An 18,001-nucleotide genomic window follows, 5' to 3' on the forward strand; every position below is an offset into this window, starting at 1 on the left:
GGTTCTTCCCCCTGAGGTTTTGGTTGTTGTTGTTTAGCTTTTAACCAGACCTGTGATACCACTGGTATAAGGAGCTTCCCATGCGGAAGCTCTTTCTACCAATTCAGATCAGGGGCTGGTCCACAAATTCTAGTCTTCAAGAGTTGACTGTGGAAATGCTAATCAATTAAGGAATGGTTGAATTACATAATTGTGGGGACAGCTAGGTGGCACAATGGATAAAGTACCAGCCCTGGATTCAGGAGGACCTGAGTTCAATATGGAAATTTATGATTGCATGTGTATTAACCTATACTACATTGCTTACTGTCTGAGGGATGGGGGAGTAGAGGGAGGGATAGAATTTGGAACTCAAAACTTTAAAAAAACCCAAGAAGGGGCAGCTAGGTGGCGCAGTGGATAGAGCACCGGCCCTGGATTCAGGACTACCTGAGTTCAAATCCGGCCTCAGACACTTAACACTTACCAGCTGTGTGACCCTGGGCAAGTCACTTAACCCCAATTGCCTCACTTAAAAAAAAAAAAACCCAAGAAATTGTTTTTACATATAATTGAGAAATGGGGGGGGGCAATGAGGGTTAAGTGACTTGCCCAGGGTCCGAGGTTGGATTTGAATTCAAGTCCTCCTGAATCCAGGGCTGGTGCTTCATCCACTGCACCACCTAGCTGCCCCCAAGAAAAAACATTATTTTTTTTAAAAGAGTTGCTTATGACACTGAGAAGTTAAGAGTTAAGCCCAAGCTAGTATGTACAGGGGTCATGACAAGCTCTGACTCTATCCTATACTATACTGGCTATTCCCATTCAAACTGACTTTCCCTTCTTCCTCAAAGTCTACCTTTCATTGTTGTCTGATCATGCTCTTTAACATATTCCAAATATGCCTGTTTATTCCTGCCTCCACATCTTTGTTCACAGTCTTCTCCCTGATTGGAATTCCCTCCTCTTTCCCTCTATCTAAATTCATCCCACCATCCACCCTTCAGAGTCCAGTTTATAACCCACTTCCTCCAGTAAGCTGTCATCTCCTTCTCACCAGCCAGACTGTAATCTCTTGGGCAGGAATGAGGTCTCTGAGTTTCCTTATAATCTCTACAGGGCCTTGGAGACTACTTAGTTGGTTTTTAATAATTATCTATTGATTAATGGCATCTAACATTTCAAAATACCACTAAATGATGTAACATACCACATTTAAAAATGATCACTTAAAAGAGTAAAAGACTGGGTCTTTAAACAAATTATATTAAGACTCATAAAGTAAACTTAATGGTCCCTAGAAGCAAATATATCATGTCTCTCAGCCCTTGGATGATTCATGAAAATCACCTAATGGTCCATAAAGGTTTCATCTCTTGTCTTTTGCAAGTCATAATCAATTGTAGCTTGGACTCATTCAAAAGAATCAGCGAAAAAAACACTAGGATTTGAGTCAGAAAACTGGCCTGAAATTCTAGTTTCAGAACTTCCTAGCCAAATGACTCATTCATTTTCATAATCTGAGTCTCACTTTTTTCCTTTCTAAATGGGGATTATTTCATATTTATACATCAGTAACCTATGTGTAATCTATACCCTAATCTGGTCCTAAACACAATGGTTGCAAGTATAGTTTTTCTTTTGGGGGCAGGGATGAGGAAATCTCTCTTAAAGTCTCTCTGACTCATGTTCTTACTCAAGGAAACCGTAGGAATGCCAGTTTCTCAATTGTTTTTCTCTCCCTGTCTTTGAAAGCACTTAAATAAGATATTCAATATAGAATAGACTTTATTTAATCCAACGAAATGTGAAGAATGGGCTCATGTCCAAGCCCCAGGACCATCAGGAAAACTCTCCTTTTTATGGAAGGTACCATGCAACTCTCCTTTCTAGTGGCTACCATCTTCCCTTGGGAAATATATAGTTCACATGACTCATATTAACAGAAAAGGCAGTACCAGATGGAGCCAAGATGGTGGAATACAGGCTGGGACCCAGCTGAACTCTCCCAATGTTTCCCTCTAAATAACTTTAAAATAGTAATTCAAATAAAATTTTGGAGCCACAAGGCCAACAAAAGGTCAGAAGAAGACATTTTTCTAGTCTAATACAACTAAGGAAGTTCACAGGAGAGATCTGTAACACCAGGATGAGAGGATGCCCTGAATGGGGCAGGAACATTTTGTACAAGAAGACTAAAATAAAAGAAAAAATGAAAGAAAAAGTGAAAAATGGCATGCTTCAGTCTGTTCCATCAATATCAGTTCTTTCTTTGAAGGTGGATAGTATGTTTCATCATTAGTCCTTTGGATTGTGGTAGATCATGGTATTTCTGAGAATAGCTCTCATTCACAGTTCTTCATCAAACAATTTTGCTGTTACTATATACAATATTCTTCTGGGTCTGTTCACTTCACCATGCATTAGTTCTTGTAGGTCTTTTCCAGGTTTTTCTCAAATCATACTATTTGTCATTTCTTACAGCACAATAATATTCCATTACATTCATATACCACAAGTTGTTCAGCCATTCCCCAATTGATGGGCATCCTTTCAATTTCCAATTCTTAGCCACCGCAAAAATAGGTGCTATATGTCTTTGATATATAGACTTAGCAGTGGTATTGATGGATCAAAGGGTATGCACAATTTTATAGCCCTTTGGCCATAGTTCCAGATTGCTTTCCAGAATGGTTGGGTCAGTTCACAACTCCACAAACAGTACAGTTGTGTCCCAGTTTTCCCACATCTTCTCCAACATTTATAATTTTCCTTTTTTAAATCATATTAGCCAATATGATAGGTGTGAGGTGGTACCTCAAAGTTGTTTTAATTTGCATTTCTTTAATCAGTACTGATTTAGAGCATACTTTCATATGTTAGTTCAGTTTTAGGCTATCAAAGCTAAAAGTGCGAAGCAAATTCTTTTTCCAGAGAGTAACGATCATTGTATAAAAGGAAAAACAAGTGAGCCAATTTGACTGGATTATGATCTATATGAAAGGGAGGAATATGAAATAATCTTGGAAAGGTAGTCAAAAAGCAATTATTAAGCACCTACTATGTGCCAGGCACTGTGCTAAACACTGGAGTTACAAAGAAAAGCAAAAAATAGTCTCTACTCTTCATGAAATACTTTGTATAAACAAGATATATACAGGATAAATTGGAAATATTCTACTGAAGGAAAACACTGGAATTAAAGGGAAGAAAGGCTTCCTGTAGAAGGTGAAATTTTAGCTGGGATTTGGAGGAAGCCAAGGAAATCTAGAGGCAGAGATGATGAGGGGGAGCATTCCAGGCAGGGGATTCAGCCAGTAAAAATGCCCAGAGTAGGGGGGTGGAATATCTTATTTGAGGAACATCAAGGAGGCCAGTATCACTGATCTCAGAGTACATGGTGGAAAGGAGTTTAAGGCCTAAGAAGACTGTCCTTTGTGGGAGGAGGGACTAATAGGTAGAGTGAAGCCAAGTTATAAGTGGCTTAAATGCCAAATGGAATGTATGTTTTATCTTAGAGCAAAGAGAGAGCCCCTGGAACTTTTTGAGCCGGGGAATGGCATGGCCCTCATGCATACGTCATTTTAGTAAGAGTGTGGAAGATGGATAGGAGAGAAGAGAAAACAAGTCAGAGGAACCAGTTAGGAGGTTGTTTCTGTCATCTCAGTGGAAGGTGACAGAACCCTCAACTAAAGCAGTAGCTGGATGAGTGGAAAGGAGGTGGATGAGAGTTATATTGCCTAGGGGGAATCAAAAAGACTTGGCAAGGGGCAGCTAGGTGGCACAGTGGATAGAGCACCAGCCCTGGAGTCAGGAGTACCTGAGTTCAAATCCGGCCTCAGACACTTAAAACTTACTAGCTGTGTGGCCCTCGGCAAGTCACTTAAGCCCAATTGCCTCACTAAAAAAAAAAAAAAAAAAGACTTGGCAAATGACTGTATGTGGGGGATGAAGGGAGAAGGAGGAATCAAGGATGACTGAGGTTGAAAACCTGGGGGACTAGAGTGATGGTGGTGCCCTTGAAGGAAATAGGAAAATCAGGAAAGGATTTGAATTGAGTTCTTTAATTTCTTTCTTTCTTCCTTTCTCCCTTTCTTTCTTTCTTTCTTTCTTTCTTTCTTTCTTTCTTTCTTTCTTTCTTTCTTTCTTTCTTTCTCTAAGGCACTAAATGCTGACCACATTGGATTCAATGGGAAAGAATGGCCCTGGAGGTGACCAATTTTAGTGGGAACCATTCTAATAACTCTCTTGTTTTTCTAGGAAATAGTTAAAAACCCAGAATTCATTCTTGGAGGAGCTACAAGAACTGATATTTGTCAAGGGGAACTTGGTGAGTGTCTTTTCTTCTGCAAGTAACCCAAAGAGCTGAGCTCAAACAATGTGACAGCTGTGGAATCCTCAAAAGTGATGGGGGGAAGCAAATAGTGATGGAAATGGGTACACACTGAATAATAGGAGTGTATGTAGCAAGATAAGACAGTGTGATATAGCAGGGACAGCAAAGGACACAAAGACAAAGGAGCTGTGTTTGAATTCTAGCTCTGTTCCTTATCACCTGGGTTGACCAAGTAAATCATTTCATCTCTCTAGGCCTCAGTTTCTTCATCCATAAAAAGAGAAGGTTGGATCAGATGATCTCTGAGGTCCAATTCAGTCTAAAATTGAACACTCATTCATTTCCTTAGCACCTATTGGTTTTGATCCTGCTTAATATGGAATATATGCACCTGATATAATTATCTTAATTAATACTTATTTTCCCTTAGTCATATAAAGTCACAAATTCCATTGGACAATGGGATGAGACAAAACTGAATTTTTGAAAATGCAAAGCTATGCTAAATTATAAAAACCCAATTTCTTACATTTAAAAAAATGGCTATTCCACAAATTCATAAATGATCTTGATCCTGCATCAGTTTCTATATATTTTAAATCATAGATGTTAAATGCAGAACCTAACATGGAGCCCACAATATTCCCCAGTGAATCAGATTAGAATATAATTGAAAATATTCAATAAGGGGCAGCTAGGTGGTGCAATGGATAAAGCACAGGCCCTGAATTCATGAGAAACTGAGTTCAAATCTGGCCTCAGACACTTGACACTTACTAGCTATGTGACCGCGGGCAAGTCACTTAACCCTCATTGCCCCACCAAAAAAAGAAAGAAAGAAAGAAAAGAAAAGAAAATACTCAACAAAATAGAACAATAGAACATAGATAATTTTAATGTGTGGTTTCTAAATCAAAACATAGCTCACATATTGTACTAATGTGAACCTTTTTTCTAGTTGAGTTTGACATCACCATTACAAATCAAGCCCCCATGCATCCAATTTGCATTTACTACCAATGTCTGGTATTTCTTCTTTGGCACACTCAAAGCCAGTTATGTTCCTTACTCTTCTAATTTGTGGCTGGACTAGTCCCTGAACTAGCTGGGATGTCAAAGGTGACTTTGAAAATTCACTGGGGGGCAGCTTGGCAGCGCAGTGGATAGAGCACCAGCCCTGGATTCAGGAGGACCTGAGTTCAAATCCGGCCTCAGACACTTAACGCTTACTAGCCATGTGATCCTGTGCAAGTCACTTAACCCCAATTGCCTCACCAAAAAAAAAAAGAAAAGAAAAGAAAAGAAAATTCACTGGTAGAGCAAAAGGAAAATACCTGAAAGTAGGAGAATAAATGATCTCTATTTTCTCTGTCCCTTCCTTCCTTTCATCAAAATTAAGGACAACACTGAGACTTATACAAAGAGTGGCCTAAGGCTGGAAAGAATATTTGTATACTGGAAAGAATATGGGATACAGAAACAGAGGACCCAAGTTCAAATTCTTCCACTTACTAGCTGAGTGTCCTTGGACAAGTTACCTAACCTCTCTGAACTTCACTCTCTTTGTGACTACTAAAATCCTTCCCAATATAAATCTATGACTTTATGATCTCATGTGACATTATTTCATAATTTAGATAGGAGCTTATCTGAAATTTAGCATTTTACATTTCATGGAAAATGAGGTTTCCTGAGAAAAGTAATACTGTAAACTAGAGAACAAGCATTTTAGAGATAGGTAGATGATAAACAGACAGACAGATTCTTTCAGTTTATTGTTATAGCAGGTCTACTTATTCATACAACTGTATTCTGGAGGGAGTTTTACTAAGGTATATTTTGTTAACTTAGTTTGACTTCTACATGCCAGAATTGTATAAAATTGCATTTTTTAAAATTCCTACAATTCAGACTTCCTACTAACTTGGACTGATCTCCTGAATTAATGAGATGTTAGACAATAAGTGGGAGGCCAGATCTTGGCCCTTTCTGTTTCTTTCCTCCATGTCTTAGAAGTCCCTAAGGCATCCAACTTCCTGAATTGGAAAGGACCATGGAGATCATCTAATCCAACCTCTACTATTATAGACAAAGAAATTGAGACCCAGAAAAATAAAGTCACCTGCTCAGAGTTCCACAGCTGTTCAGTGGTAAAGCCAGGATTAGAATCTGGGATTTACAATTTCCAATCCAGTGTATTTGTAGAAAAGTGTTCCCAGGGATTTAAGATACAAAAAAAAACTGTTTCCTGGTTTATGACACTGGTTGGTACATATTTCTGAAATGACCAACCTTAAATTTAACCTTTGATGCAGTTGGTGCCACTATCTGGAAACAAAATGTGAGGTGTTGCCCATCTGATTCATTTGATTAGACCAATCCAATGACAAAGCAACTTTTTCTAGAATCTTGTAGGATGTGACATGGGCATCTGACTCACTTCCTCAGTTCAAGGTGTTTCTGCTTAGCTAGGCATGAGCTGCTTCACCCTAACCCAAGGAAATAACATTTTAAAAAATTTGGCTAAAAATGAGCAAGGCTTTATAGGTTAGAGACAGACAATAGGCTGTTACCCTCTTACCATAATCTCTAGCTAACCTTTTGCCACACCTCTCTCAAATTGGAGCTGAAAGAACTGGAGTTTCTGCCCTGTAACAGTCACCCAACTCAAAAAGAATGAGCATGAACAGTGGTTTCTGCATTGTCATCTCCTTGTGGTTGCTATCTAATCCAAAGAGGGTGGGCATAAACACCAGCCTCAAAGCTGTCATCTACCTGTAACTGCCACCCAATTCAAATAGGATGGGCATGCACAGTAGACTCTGTCCCTTTCACCTCCTTGTGACTGCCACCTAATCCAAATGGAGTGGGCATAAACACCAGCCTCTTTCCTGTCACCTACCTGTAATTACTAACTCAAATAGGGTGGGCAGAAATATTAATCTCTGTGTTAGACACCTCCCTGTGACTGTCATTCAAACCAAATAGAGCGGGCATAAGCTCCACCAAAGAATGAACGAAATACCAGAGTTCCCAGTGACTGAGTAGAAACTGTAAAGAGCAGCTGGAAGCCTGACTGATGGCCAAAATCACTAACATTCTATGACTTCTAAGGTCACAGGAAACCAGGAATGGGAATAACCCAGAATAGGGTTTCCTGGTTTTCGTTCTCATTGTTTAGCTTTTGCTTGTAAACCTTTCTCTACTAGGATGAGGTGGTTTTCTCTGAAGCCTAGAGGGTATATGGACATCTGGTAAATGGTACTTTCTCAGAAATCCATGCTGGTTCAAATGAGTGTAATTCTCCCCCCTGCCCCCAGTGATGATTGTTGGCATGCCAGTGAGTCCACTGTGATTATAAGGCAACAAACATCAGGATATAACATTGAGCCAGCAGTCCATTCCATTGATTATCTGGATGTTTCCAAATACCCACATTCAAATATTCTCCATCCTCTCCCACTTCCCAATACTTATGTAATGGATATTTATTTAATGAACATGTTTGAATCTGGGTATCCGATATGGTGCTGAGAAAATACAACGATATTTGTCTTCCCACTTGTATAAGGTTCTTCCTGCCCCCAGTCCACCACTCTCTCCATCCCAGAAACTCTCTCCACATTCGCCTTGGAAGGAATTCTCTGTAACTTTACTCTGAATTCTCTTTCAATCTTCCCCTCACCTAGCTCCTGGAAGCTCTGGAAAATCTGCTTCTCTGCTCTATTTTCCACCTGCCTTGGTGATTTTTCTCTCCCAAAGCACTATTTCAGAAAAGCCCTAGTCACTAATGCCTTACTTCACTCCACATTCTCCAGTACACTTTCCACTCAACCCCTACCTCTTTCTGAAACTCTAAACAATAATCAAACCTATTCTGTACATACTGTAAGTACTTAATAAAGGATTTTTTTTTTGGTGAGGCAATTAGGGTCAAGTGACTTGCCCAGGGTCACACAGTTAGCAAGTATCAAGTGTCGGAGTCCAGATTTGAACTCAGGTCCGCCTGACTCCAGGGCCGGGGCTCTATCCACTGAACCACCTAGTTGCCCCCATTATTTTATTCATCCATCCACATTCCTACGTGAATCTGGTAGAAGCTGCTTGGGGCAGCTACTCTTCTATTCAAGATGGTCTTGCTTTCATTAACAAAGCCTTGTGTACTTTGGTTGGAATAAAGACGGAATTACAGTCAACATGTATTAGAACCATGTGTTCAGAAAATGTGGATGTTCATTCTGCAGAGTTGCCAAGAAAAATGACAGCTCTTTATGATAAACTGGTCTAGTGAGAAGAGGAGGCAGATGGAAGACCCACAGAAATTTTTGTCAGCATTTTCCCCATTTAAAAAAATGCCATCAAAAATATGGTTACATCTGGAACTTCCCATTAGCCTCTTCTTGCATGTAATCTTGTTGCATTTACTGCATGTTTGTGATGAAAACAATGATGTGTGGTTTACAATTTGCAGGAGACTGTTGGCTCTTAGCAGCCATTGCCTCTCTTACGCTTAATGAAAAGACCTTGGCTAGAGTTGTTCCCCAAGACCAAAATTTTGGCCCTGGTTATGCTGGGATATTTCACTTTCAGGTAAGTGGGAAGAGGAACCTAATCTATTTATTTCTTATGGGATCTGGGTAGCCAAAAAGCATTCTTAATATGCCTGGTAATTTCAGATGGAATACAGTTGGACCTTGCTTTATGGAATAATTAAAATATTAAAGCGAATACGAATCAGTCTTCTGCAAATCAAACCATATTTAAGGGTCATTTGAAGATGAACTATGGCAACTCATTTTGTAAAGTGAACAATAATCAGTTTTTACATTATCTTAGCAGTAAATCTGAATTTTCAGTGGATATACCTGTAACACCTACGTGTCTGGGCAACCATATAATTTCTGGTAAATAAAAAGATCCTCCGCACCAATATATTAAGAGAGAAAATTACAAAGGGAGACAGAAAAAAAGAAATATGGAGGGAGACTCAAAGACCTTAGTTGATGGGTCCATGTGAAAATAATGATATCTCTCAAGCATATACAAAGACCAAAAGTTTATGTTTCTTGCTTCCACCTACCTCCTTTCTTTGTGTACTTTCCTTACCTTTTCACCCACCAGAAGTCTCATACAGCCCCAGACTTTTCTGGAAATGGAATTATTGATTTGATAAATTAATTTACCTTAAGGAATTAGTGATCAATAACAGAGGCAGCATACTGTGGTGGATAGAGAGCTGATCTCAGAGTCAGAAAGACTCAAGAGTCATCTTTGCTACATATTGGCCATGTGAACCTGGGCAAACCTTTCACCGTCCCACCTTACACCTGGGAAATCACCGGTCTAGTAAAAACAAAAACAAAAACAAAAAGTTTAATCTGTTAGTTCAGTCTTAACCTGATACCAGTGTATTTGTTTTACCATGCTAGAGATATTTTAATGAGCACCCTTGGAAAAGGCACTGTTTCATCTGGGTGTGGGTAGGGTAAAGGGAGACAAAGCAAAAGAGTAGGATTAGGTCACAATTACATATTACTATGTTGATCTTGTTCCCTTCTTTCATCTCATTTTTCTTTATAAAGAGTTAGGTGAGAAGGGCAAAGGGAAGAAAAATTATAATGAGATATGATAGAAGAAAAAACATACCTAACAATCATCACCATAAGTGTGAATAGTGTGAACTCACTCATAAAATGGAGGATAGAACAAATAGATTCAACAGTATGTTGTTTACAGAAAACACTTCAAAAACATAAATTATTCACACATAGTTAAAATGAAGGGTTATAGTAACATTTTATGCCTTAGGTGAATTCAAAAAACCAAGACTGGCAGTAGTGATCTCAGACAAAGCAATTGTAAAAATAGATACATTTAAGAGAAACAAACAGGAAATCTATATTGTGCTTAAAGGTACCATGGTTAATGAAACAGTATCAATACTAACTTGGTGGTGGTAGTCATCCTTCATTCTCAAAGAGGACCATGAGAGATGTCATGATTTGCACTGAATTCGATTTAAGTGACTAAGGGTTATGCAAAGTTGCCAGCCTCACTCTCTCCTCTGGAGCTATCTTAGTCCAGTGGCAAGATATACATCAGGAGGACAGGAGATGGCCCTGGATATTTGAACTCAGGTCCTCCTGAATCCAGGGCTAATGCTTTACCCACTGCACCACCTAGCTGCCCTGGCCCTGAATATTTAAGGAAATTGGGGTCACACAGCTATTAGGTGTCAGGTCTGATTTGAACTCAGGCCTTCCCAACTTCAGGGTCAGTGCTCTATCCATTGCACCACCTAGTTGTCCCATCAATACTATTTGTGTATCAAATGGCACAACATCTGAGAACTTAAAAAGCTAACCAAACTGCAAGGATAAACAGAGTGAAACTATAATTTTGGGGGACTTTAACAACCCCCTTTAAGCTTGGACAGATCTATCAAAAAGAAAAACAAGAAAATTAGTTACTGAGCTACTAAAGGTTATTAATATGAGTTAATAACCTGAATAGTATTTTATAAAAAATCAATTGGCCTCTGGCAACTCCTAAATGGGAATTATGAGAATTAAACATATTTCTTGGCTCTGCATGGCACATTTATAAAACTTGACCATGTGCTACAACATAACAAACTCATATATGCAGAAAACAGAAACATAAACACATCTTTTACTGCTTATAGCACAAGAAAAAATTATAATTAAGGGGGAATTTGAAGGAAAGATTCATACCTAAATAGAGACTAAATAATATAATCCTAAGGAATGAATGGATCAAAGAGCAAATATAAAAACAATAAATTTCTGTGAAAGAAAATAATAATGAGACAACATAACAAATAGAAAATTTGATCAATTAGCTAATTTGATCGAAAGGCAACGTTTCATCTAAAGGAATACATCTCTAATGGTAGCATTTCCAGTACTGCGACACCTTAAGGTAAAGGAGATATTTGAAGATTGAGGGGTACCTTCTTGGTATACCCATATCAAATCATAAAACTAGAAATCTTCCTTGCCAAATAAGAAGAACTTACCTTTATCTCAGATTTCAAGATTTTGCAAAGCACTCTTTTCACAACAAATCTATAATTGTACATAGTATACAAATCATCACCCTCATTTTACATAGGGAACCTAAGACTATGATAGGTTAAGTGACTTACACAGTTTTTAAATGTCTCAGGCAAAATTTGAACCCATGTTCCCTGATTACAAGTCCAACATAATTTCGTCTATACAAAGAGACTGTACCTGTGCCAAGGTGACCGCCTCCTTTACTTGCCCACAGAGCTAGAGTTTTTACACCTGCCTATCACCTTCCCTGAGTTTTTCCTGGCCGAGCTTTCCCCTTCCATCCTCAAGTTTCCTCTGCCACTGCCAAATTCTTCACCTGCATCACACAAGAGGCTAGCAGTCATGACAGATGCCAGCAGCATCTTCTCTCAAACACGCTCATGTTTTCTTAACTCAGCAAGAACTTTGGAAGCTGACGGGATAGGCTGGAGCCAGTATGCTAGAAGATTTCTCTGCTTTTTAAAGCTTCTTCTATTCCCCACCAATTTTTGTTGATGTCTTTTTTTCCCATTCATGCCTGACTCTTTGTGACCCCATTTGGGGTTTTCTTGGCAAAGACACTGGAGCAATTTGCCATTTCCTTCTCCGGCTCTTTTTATACATGAGGAAACTGAGGCAAACAGATTTAAATGGACAAGTGTCCAGGGTCACACAGCTAGTAAATGTCTGAGGCTGGATTTGAACTCAGAAAGATGTCTTTCTGACTCCAAGCCAGGCACTTTATCCACTGTGACACCTAGCTGGCCCTATATTGAAGTACAGTTATCAAAAGATTTTTTTTTGGAGGGCAATGAGGGTTAAGTGACTTGCCCAGGGTCACACAGCTAGTAAGTGTCAAGTGTCTGAGGCTGGATTTGAACTCAGGTCCTCCTGAATCCAGGGCCGGTGCTTTATCCACTGGGCCACCTAGCTGTCCCCCAAAAGATTTTTTAAAAACAAATCTGTGAGGCGGCTAGGTGGCGCAGTGGATAGAGCACCAGCCCTGGAGTCAGGAGTACCTGAGTTCAAATCTGGCCTCAGACACTTAACACTTACTAGCTGTGTGACCCTGGGCAAGTCACTTAACCCCAATTGCCTCACTAACAAAAAAAAAGTAAGAAAAAAAAAAACAAATCTGTGTTAGGGGGCAGCTAGGTGGTGCAGAGGGTAAAGAACCGGCCCTGGATTCAAGAGGACCTGAATTCAAATCCAGACTCTTGACACTTACTAGCTGTGTGACCCTGGGCAAGTCACTTAACCCTCATTGCTCTCCCCCATAAAAAAAAAACAAATCCATGGACCCCAAGTTAAGAACACTTGCCCTGGGTTCTCCCCTATATCTCTTTACAAAAGAGGCAGTATAGCATTGTGGATAGAATGCTGGCATTTTAAGTCAAGAAGATCTGGGTTTAAATCCTACTTCTGACCCTTAATTAGCTGCGTGACCCTAGGCAAGTCATTTTACTTATCTGAACCTTTGTTTCCTTATTAATAAAATGAAGGAGTTGGACTTTAAAGCCTTTAAAGCCCCTTCCACCTCCAGACCTACAGTCCTAAGTATGACTTTTTTTTCTTTTAAATAAATGCCGGTACAAAATAGAAAGATGCAGGTGTGTGGCCAGCTAGATCATTTGGGTCATCCTGAGTCACTTTGACCCCTCTCATCTGAATTCTAGTCATTAGAATAAATTGATGGGAGGACATTATCCCCAACTGCTTGCTGCTTTAGGGAGCATGGGCCCCTGATTGCTCATTAGACATCTGTCCAAATGGTATCTACCCCAAGCGTGAAGCGCCTAACAGCAGGAAAGAATGTCCATGAATTTAGCAATCACAGGCAGTTCCAGGCACATCTGTCAAGAGGTGTGAGATTCCCTGCACAAGAGCAGAAATCTGAATTTACCCTCTGGCAGGCAGCTTGCTGCCTTGTCCAACCGCGCTCTGACATGGTTACCATTTAGGATTCTGTAACTGAGAACTATGGAGAAATGAAAACAAACAAACAAATGACAAAACCCAAAGAGCTCACTAGCTTGGACCAGAGTGACTAACTGATGCAGAGAAATAGTCAGTGTCCAACAGCATGGCCATAAAGAGACAGCTGTTGCTGTCACTGTATTTACCATCTCCTTCCATTATCTCCACCCTCCCTCCCCACCCCACCCCCACTCTTGGCCCCTTGCTTAAGCCTCAGGACTTTCCTTCTGCGAACATAATAGTGTCAGATGGGGAAAGGAGGAAGGAAGAAGGAGCAAGATCGAATTTTAAAGGGAGAAATTCTGACATCATGGCATGATGCCCACCCCACCCCCACCCCCATCCTCATCTGGCTCTGTGCTACCATTCTCAGTGGGGAGCACACTAACCCTCCCAACCCCTTTTCCCCTGGGATATAAGTTGGCAATGGAGCACCATCTTAGTACAGCATTTCTCGTGTGAATGGAAAACTCAAACAGGCAGGCAGGCAGGCCAACAGAACCAGACAGACAGAGTAACTGGGGTTCTGGGGGCAGCATCTATGCTGGGGGTACTGATGAGCATTAAAGACAGGATTAGAAGGCTATTGATCAGCTGGGATAGGGTAGAAATCTGGGCAGCAAAGGGGATACCATAACAGACTAGAGGAGGTGCTGCAGGAAACCACTTAGTGTATCAGAGACTGTGGTGCCTATTTCCCCTGCTCCCCAGCCCCAATTGATAGTTAACTGATTGAAACTGGGATATTTTGGGGGCAGCTAGGTGGCGCATAAAATGGAGGTAATAATCATACTTCCTTTCCAGGATTATTGTGAGGATCAAGTTCAATAATCATTATCAGGAGCTTAGCATAGTGTCTGGAATAGGGTAAGCACTATATTAATGTTAGATTTTATTATCATCATTATTGTTATACAAGATCAAAGAGATCAGCAGAGAAATTGGCAGGGAAAGAATTAAACCCAGTCCCTCTCATTGAAATTCCACTCTCTTCTTCCTGGACTATGCCTTAGATCAGTAAGTCTCAAACTTTTTGGTCTCAGGACCCTTTTACATTCTTAAAAATTATCAAAGATCACACAAAGAGCTTTTGTTTATGTGGATTGTGGATCTATGAATGTTTACTGTATTAGAAATTAAAACATCTTCGCTTTAATATGAAAATAGTTTTTTTACCTTACAGGCCCCCTTCAAAAGATCTTGACAACCCTTAGGAGTCCCCAGACCACACTTGGACAACCACTACTTTAGATCATATGATCATAGAGTTGGAGCCAGATGGGACCTTAGACTCTAGTGCCCCCCCTCTTTCTCTCGTTGGAAAGTGAGACCCAAAAAGGTTAATGATTTGCCAAATGTCCCACAAGGAGTAAGGTAAGTAAGGCAGAGGTTAGATTTGAAACCAGGTCCTCTGGCTCCAGTTCTTTTTCATCTTTCTACTGTTAATGCATTGCCTCTTGGCTGTTATTCACCAGTTACCGTGGCTTAAAAACTTCACTTAGTGTCCAAACTTCTGGTGACAAGTCCCACTGAATTTAGCCAGACTGGTCCTTGAAAGTCAGACATGAAGTACATTGACTGATGGAGACTCACATCCTTCCCAGCTTGATGGGACCTGGCAGAGTCTCCTCTCTAAGTGATATGGCCTTTCAAGATAGAGGACGTTAGCGGGATTGAAATCAGATTTGAATAAATATATACAGCTCTTCTCCATGATTTACCCATCCCTCTTTCATCATGTCTCTGGCAACAGATCTGGCAGCACAGTGAGTGGGTGGATGTGGTCATTGATGACCGTCTCCCGACCTTCAGAGATCGTTTGGTTTTCCTGCACTCTGCTGATCACAATGAATTCTGGAGTGCCTTGTTGGAAAAGGCATATGCCAAGTGAGTGTCCACCTGCACTGAATTGACAAGAATTTCACTATCTCACATAAAAGTGAACTTGTGTCATGGTCTTTGATTATCTTTGTATCAACCAGGTGGTAGGGGAAGCTTGGAAATTTGGGGGGGGGAGGAAATGAGAAAGAGTGGGGTATTCACAAGGCTGAATAGCATGCAGCATGTCCCTACATGACCTAATCCAATTTTGATGTGGCCAAAATGGAACCAGATGGTTCCGCTGCTACTCTCTAGACTCTTCCCTGGCCCTAGACCTAATGACACCACTTCTCCTGTACCTTTCACCACTTTGGGTTTGGAGAGGGAGAGAGGAAGGCAAGAGCATGGGAAGGCAGGAAGGGCATTCCAGAACTGTTGAAATGACATAAAGAGAGACCACAAACCCACAAGAAAACTGCAGTGCAAATTTGTGTTATTATATGTCATTAATAATGTAGCAGTGTTGTATATTTCTTTCCTTTCTTTCTTTCTTTCTTTTTTTTTGTGAGGCAATTGGGGTTAAGTGACTTGCCCAGGGTCACACAGCTAGTAAGTGTCAAGTGTCTGGGGTTGGTTTTGAACTCAGGTGCTCCTGAATCCAGGGCTGGTGCTCTATCCACTGCGTCACCTAGCTGCCCCTGTTGTATATTTCTAACCATCATATAAATGGATGTATGTGGATATTATTAAGCAGTGCCCATTATTGAACAGCTATGAATCTCTGTATATTCAGGTTACATAGGTCATGTGCTCCCAAAGATAGCACTCCAGACGATGCCACCTTGCCCCTGCATGAGTATCTTCTCCTATTTCCTCTTTACCTCCCCTCACCCTCTCCCCCCAACCCTTTCAGATTCCTTTTAGGTATTGCCTTCCCCCAATAAAATGTAGGCTCCTTGAAGGCAGGGATTGCCTTTCTTTTTATAGCTAGCCAGCAACTGGAGGTGCAGTGGATAGAGCTCTGGTCCTGGAGTCAGGAAGATCTGACTTCAAATCTGACTTCAGATACTAACTATCCATGTGACCCTGGGCAAGTCTCTTAACCTCTGTTTGTCTCATTTTTCTTATCTGTAAACTAGGAATAATAATATTCCTTACCTCCCATGGTTACAATGCCATTCAAATGAGATAAAAATTATAAAGCATTTAGCAAGGTACCTGGCACATAACACTACATAAATGTTAGCTATTATTACTCTAAGGTTTAACTGTGGCATGGAGGTGGCCTGGGGCTTTTGCAGGCTTTGTCAGCAGGGAACAAGGTCCGCCTGGCTGGAAGAGCTTTGAGTATGCACCTGGTGACAAAATATTTGCTATTTAAGCATAAAAGAAATCTGAGAAGTCATCCAGTCCAAACTCCTCATTTTACAAATGAGGAAATGGAGGTTGAAAGAGGATAGGTCAATTGGCCAAGGTCCCACAGATCTTAAACTTAGCATAGTACCAGGAATATATAGTATTTGCTCAATAAAATCTTATTGATTGATCAATTGACATAGCCCAGCCAGGATTTGAACCCATTTCCTCCGACCCAACATTTGTTCTGCTATACCACATTGCCCCCACCAAGAATCAGCACAGCCAAGCATGGAGAAGTTGACTGTTCTGTGATGGATTCTTTTAGGTCCCAGTGATGCACAAAACAAATAGAAATATAAAATGTCTTTTGGTTCCCCTTCCATTTCTCCAGTGACAGTATGCTGAGGAAATAGGAGCAGAGGGTGCTGAGAATCACTATAAACATCAATTTAAATTTTAGTATTCAACGCATGGCCTTTGTTTAATAATCAATAAGGTGACATGTTCCTGGAGGAAATGAACAATGTGCATTTGACATTCTTGCTGGAAAAGATCAGAAAGGAAGTTGTCTAGTCATGTATCACAAGTGAGAGAAAGGCAATGAAAAGCCCAAGTGTTAAGCTTGTCCCCTTGAAACATCAAAAGACCCAGGAGCACACCACACACAATGCACGTCTTCTCTAGTTAGGACATAAGGGAGAATCTGAACAAGAATCACACCAGAAGAGAAAGTGTAGAGCACCAGAGCAGGGAGTACCCACACAAGTGAGGCCACAGGTACACTTAAGTGTCTAAATATGCATATAGGATCATGTATTTGGAACTGGAAAGGACCAAAGAGGTTATTGAATCCATCCTTCTCTTCCTGAGACATAGGAAGTTTAAGTGATTTGCCCAAGGACGCATTGCTAATCTGATTCTGGATTTGAACCCAGATCTTCCTGACTCTGGGTTCAGATTTCTATCCATTTTACCATGCTACCTATAAGCATCTGTACTACGATATCTGTATTACAATCAGCTAAAATACAGTATTGAATCCATAGAAGAAGGTGCCCTATGAATAATAGAATGAACTTTTAAATAAAGTTCATCAGTCAAGCCTTCTGGGTTTCTGTGGCATCATGTGGCCTAGGTTCTCAAAATCTTAAACAGCTTTTGAATCTATAGTCAGATTACAAACACTTTGGGGAGAAACAAAACAAACAAAACAAAACAAACAAAAACCAAACACTTTGGGAGATAATTGACTGCATTGGAGACCCTATGAGTTTCTTTGGACCTTAAGGTTATAGGGGTCATGTCTTCCCAAAGATAGGAGCCAGAACTCTGTCCTTTGCCACCATGCCCCTACATGCATACCTTCATCTCCTTCTTCACCTCCCCCTCTCCTTTCACCTTCCTTTTATGTGTTGCCTTCCCCCATTAAAATACAGACTCCTTGAAGTCAGGAGCTATCTTTCTTTTTTTC

General features: G+C 40.4%; 1 protein-coding gene across 1 annotated transcript in view; it reads left to right on the top strand.

The window, feature by feature from the left end:
• The window catches only part of CAPN9 (calpain 9), a 70,609-nt gene that overhangs the window by 12,941 nt on the left and 39,667 nt on the right, over nucleotides 1-18,001 (top strand). Inside the window, exons 2-4 of the mRNA XM_044005367.1 lie at nucleotides 4,240-4,309; nucleotides 8,787-8,905; nucleotides 15,104-15,237. Coding sequence (XP_043861302.1) covers nucleotides 4,240-4,309; nucleotides 8,787-8,905; nucleotides 15,104-15,237 — 323 coding nt within the window. The remainder of the gene's footprint in view (nucleotides 1-4,239; nucleotides 4,310-8,786; nucleotides 8,906-15,103; nucleotides 15,238-18,001) is intronic.

Source organism: Dromiciops gliroides, chromosome 4 (genome assembly GCF_019393635.1).
Source record: "Dromiciops gliroides isolate mDroGli1 chromosome 4, mDroGli1.pri, whole genome shotgun sequence".
Taxonomy (NCBI): domain Eukaryota; kingdom Metazoa; phylum Chordata; class Mammalia; order Microbiotheria; family Microbiotheriidae; genus Dromiciops; species Dromiciops gliroides.